The following is a 22,455-nucleotide window of genomic DNA, read 5'->3' as shown; positions in this document are numbered from 1 at the left end:
GGGGGAAAAAATGTATACAGAGCAGCCCTGCCTCCGCACAACGCGCTAGGCAACCATCTTGTGGGTGGGCTTTGTGATACATTTTACAAATTTTTCATGCCCATCCCTCTAGATGTGACCCCACTCGGGGTCCCTTTATGCCTCTGACAGCTCTGCGCAAGAAAACATGCTGCTTCTCTGATAGCATGAAATCGGGGAACAAAGAACCCCGGGTAGAGGAGAAGGGGGCCGCCGAGCCGCGCTGTGCTCCGGGCCCGCCTGGATCTGGACACAAACAGATGTTAGGACAGCCCAGTGCCTCTCAGCCCCCTGAAAGGAAAGCCTTGTAGGAAAATGGGCCTGAAATGCATTGTTTTGGGCATCAGGGCCTCTTAACACTACTTTGACGAAACAAACTAGGTCCAGGAGCGATACTTGTGTAGTGTAAAGAGATGGATCTAGATTCAAATCTCTCTTCAAGAGATGTCTCCCTCACGACCTTTGCTCTGTTAGCCAAATTGAAAATGAAATTGAAAAATGTACACACATTTGGGAATCAAGTTTGCAACACTATGTGCAATATGGTTAAGATGAGAAACTGCTGTATAGTTTGAATTGCTATCCTTATTTGCCTTTATACCATGTTAGAATGGCCAAAAGTATCATCAAACATCTCATTATAAAAACATGGGCATTAATAAAGAGTTGGTCCCACCTTCGCTGCAATAACAGCCTCCACTCTTCTGGGAAGGCTTCCCACTAGATGTTGGAACATTGCTGCAGGGACTTGCTTCCATTTAGCCACAAGAGAATTAGTGAGGCCGGGCACTGATGTTGGGTGATGAGGCCTGACTCGCAGTCAGCGTTCCAATTCATCCCAAAGGTGTTCGATGGAGTAGAGGTCAGGGCTCTGTACAGGCCAGTCAAGTTCTCAAGTACAGTTGGCACTATGCATTTAGGCAGGTATGAGATGGGAGAACCTTCCAGAAGGACAAGCATCTGTGCAGCACTCCACCAATCAGGCCTTTATGGTAGTGACCAGACGGAAGTGACTCTTCAGTAAAAGGCACTTGACAGCCTGCTTGAGAGTTTGCCACAAGGCACCTAAAGACTCTCAGACCATGAGAAACAAGATTGAACTCTTTGACCTAAATGCCAAGCATCATATCTGGAGTAAACCTGGCACCATCCCTACGATGAAGCATGGTGGTGGCAGCATCATGCTGTGGGGATGTTTTTCAGCAGCAGGGACTGTGAGACTAGTCAGGATCGAGGCAAAGATGATCAGAAGCAAAGTACAGAGAGATCCTTGATGAAAACTTACTCCAGAGCACACAGGACCTCAGACTGGGGTGAAGGTTCACCTTCCAACAGGACAACAACCCGAAGCATACAGCCAAGACAACAAAGGAGTGGCTTCAGGACAAGTCTCTGAATGTCCTTGTGTTGCCCAGCCAGAGCCCGGACTTGAACCCGATCAAACATCTCTGGAGAGACCTGAAAATAGCTGTGCAGCAACGCTCCTCATCTAATCTGATAGAGCTTGAGAGGAACTGCAGAGAAGAATGGGAGAAACTCCAAAAGTACAGATGTGCCAAGCTTGTAGTGTCATACTCAAGAAGACCTGATGCTGTAATCACTGCCAAAGGTGCTTCAACAAAGTACTGAGTAAAGGGTCTGAATATTTATGTAAATGTGAAATAAGTTTTTTATTTTAATACATCAGCAAACATTTCTGAAAAACGTTTTTTTCTTTGACATTATGGGTTATTGTGTGTAACGACGTTCGTCTGTTGAATGAAGAGAGTCAGACCGAAATGCAGCGTGTAGGTTACTCATGACTTTAATGAAGATAAATGCGGTACATAAAATAACTGAAGAAGAAAACAACAAACGGAACGTGAACTAATTACAGCCTATCTGGTGACTAACACAGAGACAGGTACAATCACCCACAAAATACAACGCGCACTCAGGCTACCTAAATACGGTTCCCAATCCGAGACAACGAGAATCACCTGACTCCAATTGGGAATCGCCTCAGGCAGCCAAGCCTAACTAGACACACCCCTAATCATACACAATCCCAATTAATACAAACCCTAATACGAAATACAACATATAAACCCATGTCACACGCTGGCCTACCCAAACATATAACAAAAACACAAGATAATATATATGCCATTTAGCAGACGCTTTTATCCAAAGCGACTTACAGTCATGTGTGCATACATTCTACGTATGGGTGGTCCCGGGAATCGAACCCACTACCCTGGCGTTACAAGCGCCATGCTCTACCAACTGAGCTACAGAAGGACCAAGATACAATGACCAAGGCATGACATTGTGTGTAGATTGATTAGTGGGGAAAAAATGAATTATATTTAGAATAAGGCTGTAACGTAACAAAATGTGGAAAAAGTAAAGAGGTCTGAAAACTTTCCGAAGGCACTGTATATAGTGTATTTACGGTATGCTAATAAGATGCACTCACACATGAAGCAGGAATGTGGCTTTGTTCACACTATCTTTGGATGTGGTATGTCCAGAGTTGCAAATCTGATGTTGAAGAGAGATCTCACTAGACTTGTTTTACTAACGTAAATGGGACACAATATAAAACGATGAATCCCTCCTCAAAGAGCCTGGCCAATATGGCCGTCAAAGATAAATCACTGGGGAATTGTAGAAAGAGGCCCATGAATTCTCACTGTGCCACTTAAATGGTGCCCTTTTAAATATGATGGGCTGTGAAAAGAGCAGAGCGACTTTTAATGTCACTGAGCAGAGTTGTTTAAAAGCCCTGGGTGCCAACGCTGGGTTTACAACTGTGTTACATAGAGAACCTCTGTGAGACCACCTTTGTATGACTGACAGTATGTACATTCTATCCGACCCCATGAATAAGGTTTAAATCAGGAGATCTCTCCATCACCTTCCGATGGATATTGCATTCTTTACATTGTCAGTTGAAACGGCATTCACTTTTAATTTGGAGATCTATTCTAGATGTCGGTATGTAATTCATAAGTTTAGCTTCCGAGAAACTGCCCATAAAAGATTGATTTGCTTGTTATGAAATATAATTTTATACATTTTAACAAAGTTAACTCTCAAATTAAGGTGGACTTCTTTTGAGCTGGAACAGATGACTTGGAGCAATTTCATAGGGGGGGGGGACATAACATCTAAACTCAATCATAGGGCAGAGAAAATGGAAAGGGTTGTCCCTATCAACAGGCCACCATAGTGTGTGTGTGTGCATGCGTGTATACAGTTGAAGTCAGAAGATTACATATACCTTAGCCAAATACATTTAAACTCAGTTTTTCACTATTCCTGACATTTAATCCTAGTAAACATTCCCTGTTTTAGGTCAGTTAGGATCACCACTTTATTTCAAGAAGGTGAAATGGCAGAGTAATGGCAGAGAGAATGATTTATTTCAGCTTTTATTTATTTCATCATATTCCCAGTGGGTCAGAAGTTTACATACACTCAATTAGTATTTGGCAGCATTACCTTTAAATTGTTTAACTTGGGTCAATCATTTCAGGTAGCCTTCCACAATAAGTTGGGTGAATTTTGGCCCAATCCTCCTGACAGAGCTGGTGTAACTGAGTCAGGTTTGTAGGCCTCCTTGCTCGCACACACTTTTTCAGTTCTGCCCACACATTTTCTATAGGATTGAGGTCAGGGCCACTCCAATACTTTGACTTTGCCTTAAGCCATTTTGCCACAACTTTGGAAGTATGCTTGGGGTCATTGTCCATTTGGAAGACCCATTTGTGACCAAGCTTTAGCTTCCTGACTGAGGTCTTGAGCGGTTGCTTCAATATATCGATATAATTTTCCTTCCTCATGTTTCCATCTATTTTCTGAAGTGCACCAGTCCCTCCTGCAGCAAAGCACCCCCACAACATGATGCTGCCACACCCATGCTTCACGGTTGGGATGGTGTTCTTCGGCTTGCAAGCATCCCCCTTTTTCCTCCAAACATAACGATGTTCATTATGGCCAAACAGTTCTATTTCTGTTTCATCAGACCAGAGGACATTTCTCCAAAAAGTACGATCCTTGTCCCCATGTGCAGTTGCAAACCTTAGTCTGGCTTTTTTATGGAGGTTTTGGAGCAGTGGCTTCTTCCTTGCTGTGCGGCCTTTCAGGTTATGTCGATATAGGACTTGTTTTACTGTGGATAGAGATACTTTTTCCTCCAGCATCTTCACAAGGTGCTGTTGTTCTGGTATTGATTTGCACTTTTCGCACCAAAGTACGTTCATCTCTAGGAGACAGAACGCGTCTCCTTCCTGAGCGGTATGAAGGCTGCGTGGTCCCATGGTGTTTATTCTTGCGTACTTTGTTTGTACAGATGAACGTGGTACCTTCAGGCGTTTGAAAATTGCTCCCAAGGATGAACCAGTCTAGTGGAGGTCTACAATTTTTGGCTGATTTTTTTATATTTTCCCATGATGTCAAGCAGAGGCACTGAGTTTGAAGGTAGGCCTTGAAAAACATCCACTGGTACACCTCCAATTGACTCAAATGATGTCAATTAGCCTGTCAGAAGCTTCTAAAGCCATGCCATCCTTTCCTGGAATTTTCCAAGCTGTTTAAAGGCACAGTCAACTTAGTGTATGTAAACTTCTGACCCACTGGAATTGTGATACAGTGAATTACAAGTGAAATAATCTGTCTGTAAACAATTGTTTGAAAAATGACTTGTGTCATGCACAAAGTAGATGTCCTAACCGACTTGCCAAAACTATAGTTTGTTAACAACAAATTTGTGGAGTGGTTGAAAAACAAGTTAACTCCAACCTAAGTGTAACCTAACTTCCGACTTCAACTGTATGTGTAACACACACACACACACACACACCACACACACACACACACACACACACACACACACACACACACACACACACACACACACACACACACACACACACACACACACACACACACACACACACACACACACACACACACACACACACACACACACACACACACACACACCTCTCTGTACTTTGCTCCGTTCATTTTTGCCTTGATCCTGACTTGTCTCCCAGTCCCCTGCCGCTGAAAAACATGACCACAGCATGATGCTGCCAACACCATGCTTCACCGTTTACTCCAGACGTGAAGCTTGGAATTCAGGCCAAAGAGTTGGTTTCATTGGACCAGATAATCTTGTTTCTCATGGTCCGAGAGTTTTTAGGTGCTTTGTGGCAAACTCCTAGCGGACTGTCATGTGCCTTTTAATGGAGTGTCGCTTCCATCAGGCCACTCTACCATAAAGGCCTGATTGATGAAGTGCTGCAGAGATGCATGTCCTTCTGGAAGGTTCTCCCATCTCCACAGAGGAGACTCTAGAGCTCTGTCAGAGTGACCATCGGGTTCTTGGTCACCTCCCTGACCAAGGCCCTTCTCCCCCAAATGCTCAGTTTGGCCGGGCTGCCAGCACTAGGAAGAGTCTTGGTAGTTCCAAACTTCTTCCATTTAAGAATGATGGAGGCAGACATTTTTGGTACCCTTTCCCAGATCTGTGCCTCGACACAATCCTGTCTTGGAGCTCTACGCACAATTCCTTCGACAACATGGCTTGGTTTTTGCTCTGACATACACTGTCAACTGTGGGTCTTTATATAGACAGGTGTGTGCCTTTTCAAATCATGTCCAATCAATTATATTTACCACAGGTGGACTCCAATCAAGTTGTAGAACCATCTCAAGTATAATCAATATTTAATACATTTGCAATCATTTCTAAAAACCTGTTTCTGCTTTGTCATTATGGGGTATTGTGTGTAGATTGCTAAAGAATGTATTTTATTTAATCAATTTTATAATAATGTGGAAGAAGGGATCTGAACCTTTACATAACACCTAAAACAACATGCAGTGTCCTGGGACCTGGTTGGCACCCCACCCGACCCGCAAAGAAAAAACTATTCTTGTGCTCAGCTCGCAAAGGCCCAGCACTGCATTAGTCAGAAATAGACTGACATCATACAAGCAGGGCACTATGCACCAGGCACAAAGACACCCTTATCCTCTACAGTTTATGCCACATTTCATTTGGAACTAAATCAAAAAGTCACTATTGGCCAGTTGTTCATCCCTGGCGTTTTCAAAGGCTGCATGGATGGGCTCCATTTTGACCAAGATAGAGGCAAGGAGGACAATCTAGTGAATTGCTAGATAAGACAAACATACAGCTAGCTCTGAAATTACTGGCACCCTTGACAAGATGAGCAAAAAAATTGTCTAAAATAAATAACACATACTGAGCTGTATTGTATGCAAAAAAAAATATACTAATTCAATTGCTCAGCGAAATATATTTTGTTTATTAACAAGTAATACTTTTTTTTCTCTCAAAAAGACAGGTGTCAAAATTATTGGCACCCCTGTTTTCAATACTCTTCTTGCTTGGATAATGGCACTGAGCCTATTTCAAAAATGTTTTATGAGAATGTAGAATTTATTGGGAGGGTTTCTAGACCATTCATCCCACACATAATCGTTCCATGTCCTTGATATCATTCACCATGCGCTTATGGACGGCCCTCTTCAATTCAAACCACATGTTTTCAATGGGGTTCAAGTCCGGAGACTGAAATGGCCATTGCAAAATGTTGATTTTGTGGTCCATTAACATTTTTTTTTTTGTGGGTTTTGACGTGTCCTTTGGGTTATTGTCTTGATTGAAAATCCAGTTGCCGCCAAGTTTCAGCCTCCTGACAGAGGCAACCAGGTGTTTGGCTAAAATGTCCTGGTACTGGGTAAAGTTCATGATGCAGCTGACCTTAAGAAGGTTCCCAGGACCAGTGGAAGCCAAATAGCCCCATCACATGAAAGATTCACCACCATGTTTTACAGTAGGTATGAGGTACTTTTCTGCATATGGTGACTGATCATTTAAAGGGATGGTCGAAAACCACACTGTAGATTCCAGATTTTGCCCATGGAGGCATTTAAAGTTAATGGACAAACACAATTACTCCAGAACTGCAAATGTGGGGTGAGTCCAGCCTAGTAAAATAAGACCACGAGTGTATGAAGCATCAAAACAAATACGTGGAGCTTTCCACCAACTCTTCTCACTGTCAGCTGTGAAACACGTCCTCTTATACTTCTACAACACCTTTGTCGCATAATAATGCTGGTCTTGTCTACAACCATGGACGCTCAGACAGCCTCATATTGCCACGCATGCATGCACACATCCTAGCCACCCGCCAGCACACACACATACATACAGTACACGTGGAAGGCAAGCAGCTCTGAGCTCATATGACAAGGCCTGTATTAGAACATGCTTGTCTGTCTGCCTGGCCATGTGCTTTTAGCTAATATCCTCATATTCCCAATGCGGCAAAATCTGCATTCCTGACCCAATTTAACACCAGACCTTTCAGTAAGAATAGAGCCCCCCCACCGCTTGACAAACTGGCATGTTCCTTTTCTTCGCCCCTATGAAAAAAAAGTGAAAATCCCTTTCCTGAGCCGTTAAAGACGAATGATCAGTGCTCTAGAAAGTTGGTTGCCTTTTCAGGAGAAAGGACAGTAGGACGGAAGGAAAAAAAGTCCCCAAGACAGAGTGAGGACAAAAACCTCCTGCATTTAGAAAGAGAGAGGGAGATGGAGATGGAGGGGGAGGGAGAATGGGAGGGAGAGGGGAGGGAGGGAGTGAGTGAGTGAGTGAGTCAGCTGAAAGAAAATTAGGATGAGAGAAAATGTGTAAATGAGAGAGAAGTGTGAGGACATGAATGAGAGAACGAGAATGAGAGATCTAAAGCCTCACTAGAGACTAAGAAGGTGAGGAGGCCAGAGTGACCAGTAGGAGTGTCCTCCCCAGTGGCCCAGCGGCCGACAGCAGGTGTGGCATCATTGACTAAGGGGGTCAATGGGGCTACGGCCCAGGCCAACCCTGGATCCGAGAGGCCACAACGCCATGGTCTGAGGGGGGGGGCGGTGGGTGACCACTGGTGCCAGGCGCTGTCCTCACACCCTGTCACACCATGTGATCTGCCCCTGGAATGGTGGGCCCAGCTGCCAGCCGCTACGGCCAGTAACACAATGGCTGCAGCTCTTGTTGATGAGGAGGCTGTTGTTGATGAGGAGGACCAACAGAAGCCACTGCTTGTTCTTCATTTGCAGAGCGTTTTAATTGTGGAACATCGTCCTGATCAAAGCGACATCGCTCGCGTTACGCCCTCGTTGCTGAACTCTCTCTTTCTCTCTGCGTCTCCATCTCTCTGTCTCTCTTTTCATTAGCATGGCAAGCAAATAGAGGAAAAAAGGAGAGGAGAAAACAGGCTTTGTCCCAAGGGGAATAGTCTCCCTCTATCCAGACGGGTTATCTCTCATAATGGGGCCTCATTGTGATGAATTACCCAGATCATGACGATTTATCTTCATATCGGAAACATCTTTGTCTGAGGCTATGTGGATAAATCTAAACATATAATCCAGTGACAAGGTGACGCCATATCATGATGACCTCACATATAAGTTAGTTCATTTATCGTGTTCAACTACACTATCTCTGGCATACTGCAGGCCTCATTGTCATAGATATGTTTTGTTTTCCTATTGAAACAACGAGATTGTCCTCAGAGATAGAATAAGATTATCATTGTATCACAATGTTGTGTGTATGACAGATATTTGGTTTAATCTGATTAAGTAGGGTGCTCCTGCTGTGGTATTGGGGAGTAGTAGGTGGCAGAGTGTGTGTGTGTGTGTGTGTGTGTGTGTGTGTGTGTGTGTGTGTGTGTGTGTGTGTGTGTGTGTGTGTGTGTGTGTGTGTGTGTGTGTGTGTGTGTGTGTGTGTGTGTGTGTGTGTGTGTGTGTGTGTAGGTGTGTGTGACAGCAGCCAAGGAGGGTCACAGTCCTCACAGTCCCTTGTGTCTAGGTTCCCCCAGAACAGAGGCCCAATCAGTGCTAGCCCACTGGCTAATGGATGGATGGCCCCCAAAATTAATTAGCCTGACTAATGTAGTGTACACTTAATTACACTGCCTCGGTTTTGATTAATGGAAGGGCCCACCTTAGCACACATGCTAATCAAAGGCTGGGGCAGAAAGGGAAAGGGCAGTGAAAGTTATTTACCCAGAAACAGCTTCACGAACCAAGACAATAGGCATCAACAACACTAAATGACTCTTTCCAGCCTATTTGAAGAGTGCTTGTATGTGTTTCACATTATTAAGGGATAAATACATTAGTAGACATGGAAGAACACATGCAAACACATACACACCCATGTATGTCCACACACACATAGACTCACACAGAAATCCACAGAGTAGAGACCGTCACGGTTCCAAAAAGTTGGACCCGTTCGAATATGGCTTTAGAAACAGTCTCACACACAACCCCGTCACACGTTTCCCTGGCACGGACCGTATGCCGTAAAGCACTTCGACAAAGGGTGAAAAAATGAAACACGTGTCACCCTGCTTGTCGTTAATGAGTATTTTACAGTATTCATTTGGAGTGGGTCCTAGTCAACGGCTCCACCTTTAATTTCATGCTGCTTAAGTAGAGAAAGGCCCAGGACAAAGGGAGGAAGATTGATGCCTGGGCCATCCCCTGCCATCCACCTGCTCTTTCCACTAACCACAGAAAGGAGGCGCTACCGAACACATCCACACGTCCTCCAACTGAGATCTCCCTCGTGCAGGGAGTGGTGGTGTGGTGCGGTGAGAGGCCGCTAGCCTAATGAAATCTGCCCATGTAGCGGCCAGATAAACTCCAATTAAAACAGGCACAAGCTATGTCATGGGGACAGTAGATCAAGTCAGCAATTAACCTCCCCGCTGGCCTCCATCAACCCTTAAATTGGAGCGACCGGCCAGTAGAGCACAATTTCTGCAGATATTACATTTACATTCTATTAAGTTTAATTAGGATACATTTTAAATATACTGAGAGTCCAGGCACGGAGCCCTGGGGCTGTCACTGAGCCTCTGTGATTCACTGCCACTGGTCCCTGGGGTTCCGGGGCGTCCCATCATGCACCTCTTCTTCAGTCTCGGTCCGGGCCGTCTCAGCACACACTCAGCAGCATACAGGTGGTTAATCAACTCCTAATGCCTTCTCTCACACATACAACTTTCTGACATGCACATCATAGTAAGTTTAGGTCATTCCCCAAATCAGAAAACAGGTACAAGTGCACCATTCCAATTAACTGAATACACTGGTTCCCTTCTGTACTGTTCCAATGCCCTATCCACCCATCGAGTGCTTGGGCAGCCTCATTCCTCCACTTGCACTTCTCTCTGGCTGGGCTCACCTCTCCTGTCCTGATGATACAGTCAGAGCAGGAAAAAGGGACCAGGGACTGGTCCATGACACTGGGAAGACCACCTCCAGGGAGCTCAACCCCAGCATTAGTCTCCACTTGGCTGTGTCCTTTGTCCCCTGGTGAAAGGCCCAGTGAATGAGGGTCAATTGAAGACAATTCCCTCTGTCGGACACAATTAACGGGGAGCCCAGTTGGGAGGGGGGCTGGCCACAGCCTCTGGTTACTGATCCTGCAGCACAAGCATGCCAGGAATCCGCCACCTATGTCCAACCCTGCGACAATGGGGTATAGGACATTGGGCCTAGTGTGTAGACCACCACACATGGATCCACAGGGCATGATGGGTTAAGGGGAGGGGCTGGTGGCTATTTTCATTGCAGTGGGTGTCCATGATGACACTCAGAGAGAAAGAGTGTAGCTGTAGTGTTCAAGCAACTAGAGAAATACATGTATTAAATGCTCCTCGTTTTTGCCCACATATAATATGGGACAGTTCTTACCTTTCTGCATTGAAGAAGTGGAGAGGTAATTGTGCCTAATGTAATTGTGCCTAATCTGAATCAATCTCCAGATAAGCAGGCACAATTGATCCACCAGGTCCAATCTAAATTAAAGCATCGTTCCAATGTGCACTAATTGTCCAGCTGACAATAATTGTCATTACATGGTTGACATATCTCCTGGCTGGGAGTTATAGAGCCACATGAAAGCTACAATCATATGTTTACTGGTGACATCACAGCGTCCCTCCACAACCACATGCAGTACAGGTCACCATTACATCAGACTGGTGAGCTCTGCGCTGGACGGTTTTATATGAGTAGAATGCTGCCTCTAACGGGACGAGACCCTTGGATGATGCCATCAGCCTGTGGTGTTGTCCCGTTAAAGGGTGAGTATGAGGACCTCTTAGGAAGGAGTAAAGGGAAGGAGAGGGGTGTGTGTGAGAGGAAAGAAAGTGTGTGTTTGTGTGTGAGAATAGAGCAATGGTAGAAGGGGCTTCATGGCCCACAGATCTGACTTCCTGAGGTACCCCCCCCCCCGTGGCAGCACCACCCCTTCACGCAGGGAAAATCAATCAGGAACATTGTGTGTGTGTGTGTGTGTGTGTGTGTGTGTGTGTGTGTGTGTGTGTGTGTGTGTGTGTGTGTGTGTGCGTGCGTGCGTGCGTGCGTGCGTGCGTGCGTGGTGGGGATATTGAAGGTGCATGAGAAAGGAGTTGGGCGGAGGGGAGTAGGCAGAGACAGACACAAACCGGTGCTAGCCTTACACATCCCTGGAAAAGGGGCCATGACCCCTAGTACACTTAAACAGCATTTCAGTGGCAGAGACACAGAGAGGGTGACTACTTACCTACCACAGTACCACAGAGCAAAGGGGGAGGAGGAAGGAGGGGGTGTCTGATCTAGATTAGTAATGGGGGATAAATATGGTGACGTACTGGGATGATATTCTTTCTGATGGTTATATTTCTATGATCACCCAGTTTGGGTTAGAAACGTTGTACTATTAAACACTTTGGAAGCATTATACCAGGATTTATTTTTTGTTGTACAATATTTCTACATTGTTTTTTCTATCGTCATAATAACCCAATGTCTCAGCGGTAGTTGGAATATGAAATGAATGGCCACTATATGATATGTTTGTATATAATGATCACAGTCATGCTAACCACTTCATATTCCTCAATAGAGGTAACCTAGAAGTTGGGTGCGAGTGTCTTTGATTCAAAATAGTTTCAATGTTCTCTGATTATTCTTCCCGGCATATGCTCTTCCCTCTTAGGCTGTGGCTACTGTGCACTTGGGACCTGAGCTTACTGTATTGAGTGTTCCTCACGAAACCAGGACAACAACAAAAATGCCATGATTTTGGGGATTTTCACAAAATTGAATCCATAGAATGGTCCTTTGGAAGGAGGATTGTTGGCCTATACAATGAGTATTCAAAACATTAAGAACACCTGCTCTTCCATGACAGACTGACCAGGTGAATCCAGGTGAAAGCTATGATCCCTTATTGATGTCACTTGTTAAATCCACTTCAAATCAGTCTAGATGAAGAGCAGGAGACAGGTTAAGGAATGGTTTCTAAGCCTTGAGACAATTGAGACCACGGATTGTGTCTGTGTGCCATTCAGAGGCTGAATCAGCAAGACAACAGATTTAAGTGCCTTTGAATGGGGTATGATAGTAGGCGCCAGGAGCATTACCCAAAGGACATCCAGCCAACTTGAGTCAACATGGTCCAGCATCCCTGTGGAATGCTTTCGCCACCTTGTAGATTCCATGTCCTGATGATTTTGGTGTAACTCAATATTAGGAAGGTGTTCCTAATATTTGGAATACTCAGTGTGTGTGACATAAGTATGTTGAAGAATAATTGGGAAATTACCCAGGCCTCCTTTAAGACTCCATAATGTTTAATTTGTAGGTGCTACAAAATATTAAGTTTCACCACTTGCTCTGTAATATGAGTAGTATTTTGATTTTAAATATGATTATTTTTTACATTAATTTATATTGAAACATTAAATGTTTGATTTGGCAAATGTTTCTATATATTGTTTACCATAATATACTCCACGCAGAAATCTAAGTTCCAGAGTGACATCTTTGCTACTTTTAGAGTTATGTTCAAATTTGCAAGCATTACTGAGTGAATGTGAAAATGGATTCAAAATGGTCACCCTCTGTTGGTAATTTGCAGGATGTGCAATGATACAGGACAGCTGTGATTTTTTACATTGCCTACTATACCAATTTGTCTGTGTAAAATGGGCCATAAATTTAAAACTAGCAGAGATCCCACCCTGGAACTTTGATATGCCGGTAGAGTATATTATGTTCAACAATTTGTAAGTCGCTCTGGATAAGAGCGTCTGCTAAATGACTTAAATGTAAATGTAAATATACAGTGCCTTGCCAAAGTATTCGGTCCCCTTGAACTTTGCGACCTTTTGCCACATTTCAGGCTTCAAACATAAAGATATAAAACTGTATTTCTTTGTGAAGAATCAACAACAAGTGGGACACAATCATGAAGTGTAACGACATTTATTGGATATTTCAAACTTTTTTAACAAATCAAAAACTGAAAAATTGGGCGTGCAAAATTATTCAGCCCCCTTAAGTTAATACTTTGTAGCGCCACCTTTTGCTGCGATTACAGCTGTAAGTCAGTTTTGCACATCGAGAGACTGACATTTATTCCCATTCCTCCTTGCAAAACAGCTCGAGCTCAGTGAGGTTGGATGGAGAGCATTTGTGAATAGCAGTTTTCAGTTCTTTCCACTGATTCTCGATTGGATTCAAGTCTGGACTTTGACTTGGCCATTCTAACACCTGGATATGTTTATTGTTGAACCATTCCATTGTAGATTTTGCTTTATGTTTTGGATCATTGTCTTGTTGGAAGACACATCTCCTTCCCAGTCTCAGGTCTTTTGCAGACTCCATCAGGTTTTCTTCCAGAATGGTCCTGTATTTGGCTCCATCCATCTTCCCATCAATTTTAACCATCTTCCCTGTCCCTGCTGAAGAAAAGCAGGCCCAAACCATGATGCTGCCACCACCATGTTTGACAGTGGGGATGGTGTGTTCAGGGTGATGAGCTGTGTTGCTTTTACGCCAAACATAACGTTTTGCATTGTTGCCAAAAAGTTCAACTTTGGTTTCATCTGACCAGAGCACCTTCTTCCACATGTTTGGTGTGTCTCCCAGGTGACTTGTGGCAAACTTTAAACAACACTTTTTATGGATATCTTTAAGAAATGGCTTTCTTCTTGCCACTCTTCCATAAAGGCCAGATTTGTGCAATATACGACTGATTGTTGTCCTATGGACAGAGTCTCCCACCTCAGCTGTAGATCTCTGCAGTTCATCCAGAGTGATCATGGGCCTCTTGGCTGCATTTCTGATCAGTCTTCTCCTTGTATGAGCTGAAAGTTTAGAGGGACGGCCAGGTCTTGGTAGATTTGCAGTGGTCTGACACTCCTTCTAGTTCAATATTATCGCTTGCACAGTGCTCCTTGGGATGTTTAAAGCTTGGGAAATCTTTTTGTATCCAAATCCGGCTTTAAACTTCTTCACAACAGTATCTCGGACCTGCCTGGTGTGTTCCTAGTTCTTCATGATGCTCTCTACGCTTTTAACGGACCTCTGAGACTATCACAGCGCAGGTGCATTTATACGGAGACTTGATTACACACAGGTGGATTGTATTTATCATCATTAGTCATTTAGGTCAACATTGGATCATTCAGAGATCCTCACTGAACTTCTGGAGAGAGTTTGCTGCACTGAAAGTAAAAGGGCTGAATAATTTTGCACACCCAATTTTTCAGTTTTTGATTTGTTAAAATTTTTTGAAATATCCAATCAATGTCGTTCCACTTCATGATTGTGTCCCACTTGTTGTTGATTCTTCACAAAAAAATACAGTTTTATATCTTTATGTTTGAAGCCTGAAATGTGGCAAAAGGTCGCAAAGTTCAAGGGGGCCGAATACTTTCGCAAGGCACTGTATATAGAAAATTGCCAAATCTAAATCTGTGATTTTTTAAATATTCCTGTTTATATTATTCAATATTCATAAATTAGTGCAGACAAAAATAGTGACTAAAATATTAGTCAAACACCTATTTTCCAGTGGCAAATTGAAGAGACTATAACTGTCTAAATAGACAGAAAAAAAATCATTTCAGTTTACTGAAACCAGACAACATTTTCCCTGTGACTAAAATCTGATTAAGTGGACTGGACAAGAGTGTTTGGAAAGATTGATGAACAATTCATATTAGCAGCACAGATTCGCAGCGTAGTTCAATTCAGCAGTACGAAGGATGAGTTACACTAGGCAAACACAGCCTACACACAGTATGCTGATGAGCTGTGGGGCAGCAAGCAATGAGTTGGTGAGCTGCGGGGGAGCAAGCGATGAGCGTGGGCATACAGGAAGCCACTGCTTCGCCTCCGATTATACACATCGCGCAGGCGACTGTTGCTTCACCCCCAGCATTCTTGTTAGCTACCCTTTACCTGGTTAAGAAACACAGGCTGCTTTGTGAAAATAAAAACAATTGCAACATTGACTAATAGGAAAACATGTTTTTCTCTCCCATGAGTAGGCTATAGAAAAGTAGGCTGTCTTCGAAATGCAGTCTCGCTCAACTCTCCCACTTTTCCCACCGCATTTCATATACAGGTTCTGTAGCCAACGTAGCCAAGTCTTCCTCTTTTCTTCAGAGAAAATGGCTTGATTCTAGTTCAAAAGACAGGATCTATAATACTGGTGCCAAGTTTTCTTCTCTTTCTATCGTGCATTGGTGGGACGCATGTTATATTCATTAAGCATATCGCGGGTCGTTGTAAAACTAGGCTACTATCGGACCGGACCGGTAACCTTTTAGGCTGCACCTTGTTCAGTCATGTTACCTTCATTAGTCAGCTACAGCTAACAACCTGGATGCAGGATGCAACGTTTTGGAATATTAAGATAGCATATTTCTATGTAGAACAAACATGCCTCTTGACACATAGAATAATGAATAACGTTGGCTCTATTTATGGAATTTCTATCTCCAACATTCAAGATCGTTTTTTTTAACTGAACGTGGCTCTGGTAACATATAACCAGTAGCCTATAATGCAAACATTTTGTGGCACAGAAAGTAAGGAAAAGGGATAGCAAACAATGTATTGACTCGATCACCGGGACTCGGAATTCAACCATAGGGACTGGTGACTCGACCATTGGATGACTTGGACTTGGGACTCGAGCACAGAGGACTTGGGACTCGATTCGGACTCGAGGTTTCGTAACTCGACTACATCACTGGGCGAAACAGTCATTAGCTCCCGTTCTGCTTTTGGACATCAATGTGGCTGCGGCATCTGTGGAACGTTGATAACAATGGCAATGACGTGACCGAGTGATGGAGGTGCAACCCATACTAATTTGCCAATACTTTGCAGCAGCATCTGGTTATTGTGCTACTACTCTCTCATTATTCAAATGTCAAATGTTTTGATTGAGGCTATTATATTGCAGTCAGAATTACTAAGACTAGACTAAATCTGAAAAAAAAGAGTGCCAAAATTAACACTTAGATTTTTTATTATTGAAATCAAAATACTACTCCCATTACAGAGCAGGAGGAAAAGCTTAATTTGACACCAATTCTTGCTTTGTAGCACTTACAGATGAAACATTATGGAGACTTAAAGGAGGCCTTGGTTAGCCAAAATGTTATAAATATGCCAACTCTGATGATCAATTATGCTTTTAGAAACAAGTGTCAAATGTCAACCATCCTTTTTCCAAAGGACCATTCTATGAATGAACATCTCCCAAATCATGTCATTTTTTTTGTCCTGGTTTCGTGATGCGATCACTATTATCTCCAAAGCATAATATTCTCACATGATCAGCAGCTCTAATGTGCCCTAAACACGGCTTAGGAATTCAATGTACCGCCGAAAGACTAGACTACGCAATCTATCAATGTGATAAGATACAGTAGAAAACATCATATGGTCGCACACAACAACCAAAGCAGCTGACCACAGCAGCGTGGAACAACATGCTCATTTAATGTTTGGCTACGAGGAATAGCACATGACCTCTGCGTTCAATTAAGTATTCTATTCAATTCCTCCCCTAGTGATGCGATGGTTAAACTACACTCTCCGCTCAAAAGGCCCTTCTCACTTTACCTCACAGGATGAAGTATTTCCTGAATTGTTTGAGCAAAAGTCCTCCATTCAACAACCGCCCACCCCCTCCGCCCCACTCCTCTTCCCCTTCCCTTTTTGAGACAACGGGACTTCTCCCAAATTAACAATCCCCCCAATTTGAAAAGAGCCACTGATTTGAGGTGCCATTGTGTGGTGGGAGCAGGGTTGGCCCCCCACAAGTGGCTGGGCTCTCTCTTATCACGGAGCTCTGCTGTCTGTGTGGAACTTTATGGCTTGTTATCCTACAGCCCCCCAAATCTCCTGATGAGGATTGCTGAATGACTACTCTGACTACTACACTGACTCTAATGTGGCGGCATTTTCACCAAAAGAAAGGGAGGGAGAGAGGAAGGGAGGGAGAGAGGAAGGGGGAGGGAGAGATGAAGGGAGGGAGAGAGGAAGGGAGGGAGAGATGAAGGGAGGGAGAGATGAAGGGGGGAGAGAGGAAGGAGGGAGAGATGAAGGGAGGGAGAGAGGAAGGGAGGGAGAGAGGAAGGGAGGGAGAGAGGAAGGGAGGGAGAGAGGAAGGGGGGAGAGATGAAGGGAGGGAGAGAGGAAGGGAGGGAGAGATGGAGGGAGAGATGAAGGGGGGAGGGAGAGATGAAGGGAGGGAGGGAGAGATGAAGGGAGGGAGGGAGAGATGAAGGGAGGGAGAGATGAAGGGGAGAGGGAGAGATGAAGGGGAGAGGGAGAGATGAAGGGGAGAGGGAGAGATGAAGGGGAGAGGGAGAGAGGAAAGGAGGGAGAGATGAAGAGGGGAGGGAGAGATGAAGGGAGGGAGAGAGGAAGAGAGGGAGAGAGGAAGTGAAGGGGGACGGCACCATAACATAATGGACTTGGAGGGTTGGTTAGCAAAGACAGCTGGGCCAACGACAGTGGAGGGGTGAAAATGAGCGATAACTGTGATGGCTGTTGTCCCCCACAAAACCCTAGAAAATTGTGCACACACAGAGAGAGAGATATCAGCAACACCTATCCATGTCAAGGTGCATGTGCCGAACCACATATAGTGTAGACACTAACTGATATGTTCGCAACACATGCATCAATGTGCTTACCTCGATAACCTGCCTTGTATCCAACCTGAAGTTGAAGTCCCCAAAGACAAAATATGGCACCTTCTCAAACCGCTGGTCAGTGATCCTGAAAAACATGAAAAGTATTTGTCATTAAAAGTGAATTGATCCAAGTGGAGTTGTATACTGTTGATGGGACTCTCTGCTGGGCCTTAGTGTTTGGTTGCCTCAGGGCATTTTATTTATGAGGTGTACACCACCACCTGGTGGTTGCAACACTTGCAAGACGTTTGCACCCCTGTGGATAACAATGTGCAATATTCAACTAAAAATCAGTTAACGTGAATAGGTTTGTGCAGATTGGGGCCTTTCAAATGTTTTTATTCAAATCAAATCACATTTGTCACATGTGCAGGTGTAGACCTTACTGTGAAATGTTACTGACAAGCCCTTAACCAACAATGCAGTTCAAGAAATAGAGTTAAGAAAATATTTACTAAATGAACTAAAGTAAAAATGTTTATTAAAACTAACACAAAATACCAATACCGAGGCTATATACAGGGGGTACCGAGTCAATGTGCGGAGGTATCACAATCAAACTGTGGAAGTCTCAAATTCCAATGAACAAAAATATAAACACAACATGTAAAGTGCGTAATGAGCTGAAATAAAAGATCCCAGAAATGTTCCATATGCACAAAAACCATATCTCTCAAATGTTGTGCACAAAAGTGTTTACATCCCTGTTAGTGAGAATGTTATCCTTTGTCAAGATAATCCATCCACCTGACAGGTGTGGCATATCAAGAAGCTGATTAAACAGCATGATCATTACACAGGTGCACCTTGTGCTTGGGACAATAAAAGGCCACTCTAAAATGTGCAGTTGTACGTCCAACACGCCCCACAACCGCAGACCACGTGTAACCATGCCAGCCCAGGACCTCCACATCCGGCTTCTTCATCTGCAGGATCGTCAGAGGGGGGGTGCATAGGAGCATTTCTGTCTGAAATAAAGCTCTTTTGTGAGGAAAAACCAATTCTGATTGTGGGTGGGCCTATGCCCTCCCAGGCCCACCCAGTCACGTGAAATCCATAGTGATTTTATTTCAAATTGACTGATTTCCATATATTAACTGTAACTCAGTAAACTTTTTGACAATTTTGTATGTTGCATTTATGTTTTGGGTCAGTATATGTTCTAGTTTGTGATTGAGTTGATTTGAACATGCTATTCCAAATGGCATATGACGAGATCTGACTGAGTGTGCCTGCAGAGGCGTCATACACCCATTATCTAGGTGACAGAAAGGGGGATGTGCTGAAGCCACCATGCCTGCAAAAATATTTTGGAAGTAATGTATATGCATGTATTAATGTCTACATTAGTTTTGCCACATTTATGCTATTACAAACACTTTTTGATGCATACTTTTAAATTATATTGCACTTTTGAGATTACTAATGTTACTGTCCTCACTACAATTATTTAAATAGTTACATGTAATTTTGTTCTTGAAACATTTAATTGAATTATACTGTGACGACCCTCCCACTCTGTCTGCCGTATTTCTTCTCTTTGCTCTCGTTTTCCTTCTTAGGTTGCCGGTGGGCGGAGCCGGGAGGGTCGTCAGCGACATGGGACACACCTGGGCCCGGGTGCTTCCCAGGATAAATACACCACTTCCCCATTCATGGAGGAGACTCTCTCCATGCAGACACCTTTATAGATCTTGTTGTGGTATTTTTGTGGCTTTTTTAAAAATATTTCTTTTTAGAATGGTTTGGCACCTTTCAACACTCCTCATAATCACATTTATGCATGCAAAACACTCACTTACACTACTGATTACACACACCATTGTAGATTGTATTTAGTTTACTTAATAAATATATTTTTGTTATTCCTAATCTCCACGTTGTCTCCCTTTTTGTTACGGACTTCGAGACGGTTCGTGACAAGTGGGGGCTCATCCGGGATCTTGAAGGTATTGTGTTTGGGCGAAAACGTGGCGTTAATGTTAAACTCTGTAGGTGCTTTGTTTGCATCTTTTGTTACAGCTTGTTTGTGTTTGGTGCCCAGTATTGGTTGCCTTTGTTTGTTAGGGAAACTTGCCACTGCGGTGGATAGTTGGTTGTGTGCTGCATTGAAGAGTATATTAGGTAGTTTCCAGGCCCCTGCCCAAGCTGGAGACTCTTGCTCTACTTGCTGCTGGGACATTTGTCTGGGTGAGTACAATTGTCTGTGTACCTCAGTGGGAGATTTGGGTAGGGTAGTGACACTTACTACCCGGAGCTATAGCCTTTTTTTGCTGTTAGGCTTAGCGACGTGTTTCATTTTCGTGAACTTTGGGCATGGTTATTTTGTTTATTTGTGTGGTGTCTGTGGCCTGAGCTGTTGTCTCAGGGGCACATTTGTGGCTTGGGGTAATCTGCCAGCGTGCTGGGTGGTTTATTTCCTTGCCAGCGTGCTACGGTGCGTAATTACCCACGGCAAATCTGCACGAAGACTAGGGTTGTGTTACTGTAGGTTTTGGGGAAGCTCCATCTCTCTTCTGTGGTGCCTAGTGTGATTGTCACTTCTCTTGTGGTCTGGTGTAGTCAGCAGAGCGGGAAGAGAAATGTATTTACTTCTGATTATGGCGTCTAATGTAGACTAGTTAATTCGCTTTCCATCAGAGGAACGGTTAGAATTAAGTACCAAAGAACAGCTGCTGAACACTACAAGATTGAAATGAGTGATAAACGTAGTCAATTCTGTTACGTTGATGTTGCCAAAATGTAATAAGGACCCTGGGATGTTTTCGTTGGAGCTTGTTGCTGACACGCCCTGTCCCTGAATGTTTATGTGACTGATCATTGTTTGGTATTGTTCTGTCGCTTCTGGTCTCGTTTTCTTCTTTCCTCTTAAACATTGCTTCCTGTGCACAAAGGTTGCTGAGGTCTGGGGAGGTTGCGGTTGGCTGGGGCAAACGGAAGTGTGAACATGTACACCATCAATTTGGGACGCAGAGGCTGGTATGTTTCGGGGTCCTTGTCGGTCACCGGTTTTATGGGGGGGGGGGGTTTGTCAGCTACATGGGAAACACCTGGGCCCGGGATAAATACACCACTTCACCATTCATGGAGGACACTCTCTCCATGCAGACACCTTTATTGGTGTTTTTGTGGCCTTTTGGTTGTATGCTTTGGCACCTTTCAACACCCTGCATTATCACATTTATGCATGCCCAAACACTACTGCTTACACACAATTAACAATGGTATTTATTTTGTTGTTCTGGTCTTCCTTTTGTTACGGAACTTCAAGCTGGTTTGTGACAATACAAAGCATCAGCAATCCAGTGTCTTCAGAAATTATTCCACATTTTGTTACAACCTCAATTAAAAATGTCTCACCCATCTACACACAATAACCCATAATGACCAAGACAAAACATGTGTATTGAAAAATGAATATCCAATCTACCGGAGTCAGTACCACATTTGTGTCTTTCTGGTTAAGTTTAAGAGCTTTGCACATTCAAGTTGATTGTTAATAGCTGGACAGCCATTTTCATGTATTGACAGACTTCAGCCAAATCTAACTAGGCCACTCAGGAACATTCAATGTCTTGGTAAGTAACTCCACTGCATATGAGTGCCTGTTGAAAAGCAGACAAGGTTTTCCTCTATGATTTTTTTTTGCCTGTGCTTAGCTCTGTTCTGTTTCTTTGTATACTAAACTCCATAGTTGGACAGCCATTTTTGGGGCGTCAGGGTAGCCTGGTGGTTAGAGCATTGGACTAGTAACCGGAAGGTTGCAAGTTCAAACCCCCCGAGCTGACAAGGGACAATTCTGTCATTCTGCCCCTGAACAGGCAGTTAACCCACTGTTCCTAGGCTGTCATTGAAAATAAGTTACTTTGCCACATTTTCTGCAGTTTATTGTAGTGCCTTGAATGCATGTTTTGGAGTATTTTCAATTCTGTACAGGCTTCCTTTTCACTGTCAAATAGGTTAGTGTTGTGCCATTCACCAAGTCACCATTGGCCTCATGGTGAAATTCAGGAAGGATGCCTGTATCGTGACTCAAAAGTGTAATTAACATCTTCCCTGTGCTCAAAGGGATATTCAATGTATATTTTTTTTGTACCAGTAGCTGCCCTTTGTTGCTAAATCTGTACTGCAGGGCCTTACAGATATTTGTACACCCCTTTTAAATCAGAATCTACTACTTCAGCTACACGTTGCTGACAAGTGTATAAAATCGAGAACACATCCTCAGTGACTGACAGTACACCACCTTTCCAAAAATCTTACGTTAGAGCTGCCCCGGTGAACTGTAGGTGCAGTTATTGTGACGTGGAAACTTCTAGGACCAACAGCGGCTCAGCCACACAAGCTC

At 43.7% G+C, this 22,455-nt stretch overlaps 1 protein-coding gene across 2 annotated transcripts in view; it reads right to left on the bottom strand.

The window, feature by feature from the left end:
• Positions 1–22,455, bottom strand: part of LOC124041396 (inositol polyphosphate-5-phosphatase A-like) — a 300,331-nt gene that overhangs the window by 60,829 nt on the left and 217,047 nt on the right. For both annotated transcript variants that reach the window (XM_046358921.1, XM_046358922.1), the window contains exon 9: positions 18,108–18,192. In XM_046358921.1, coding sequence (XP_046214877.1) covers positions 18,108–18,192 — 85 coding nt within the window. The remainder of the gene's footprint in view (positions 1–18,107; positions 18,193–22,455) is intronic.

This window comes from Oncorhynchus gorbuscha, linkage group LG08 (assembly GCF_021184085.1).
Source record: "Oncorhynchus gorbuscha isolate QuinsamMale2020 ecotype Even-year linkage group LG08, OgorEven_v1.0, whole genome shotgun sequence".
NCBI lineage: Eukaryota > Metazoa > Chordata > Actinopteri > Salmoniformes > Salmonidae > Oncorhynchus > Oncorhynchus gorbuscha.
This window is presented reverse-complemented; position numbering and strand designations above follow the sequence as displayed.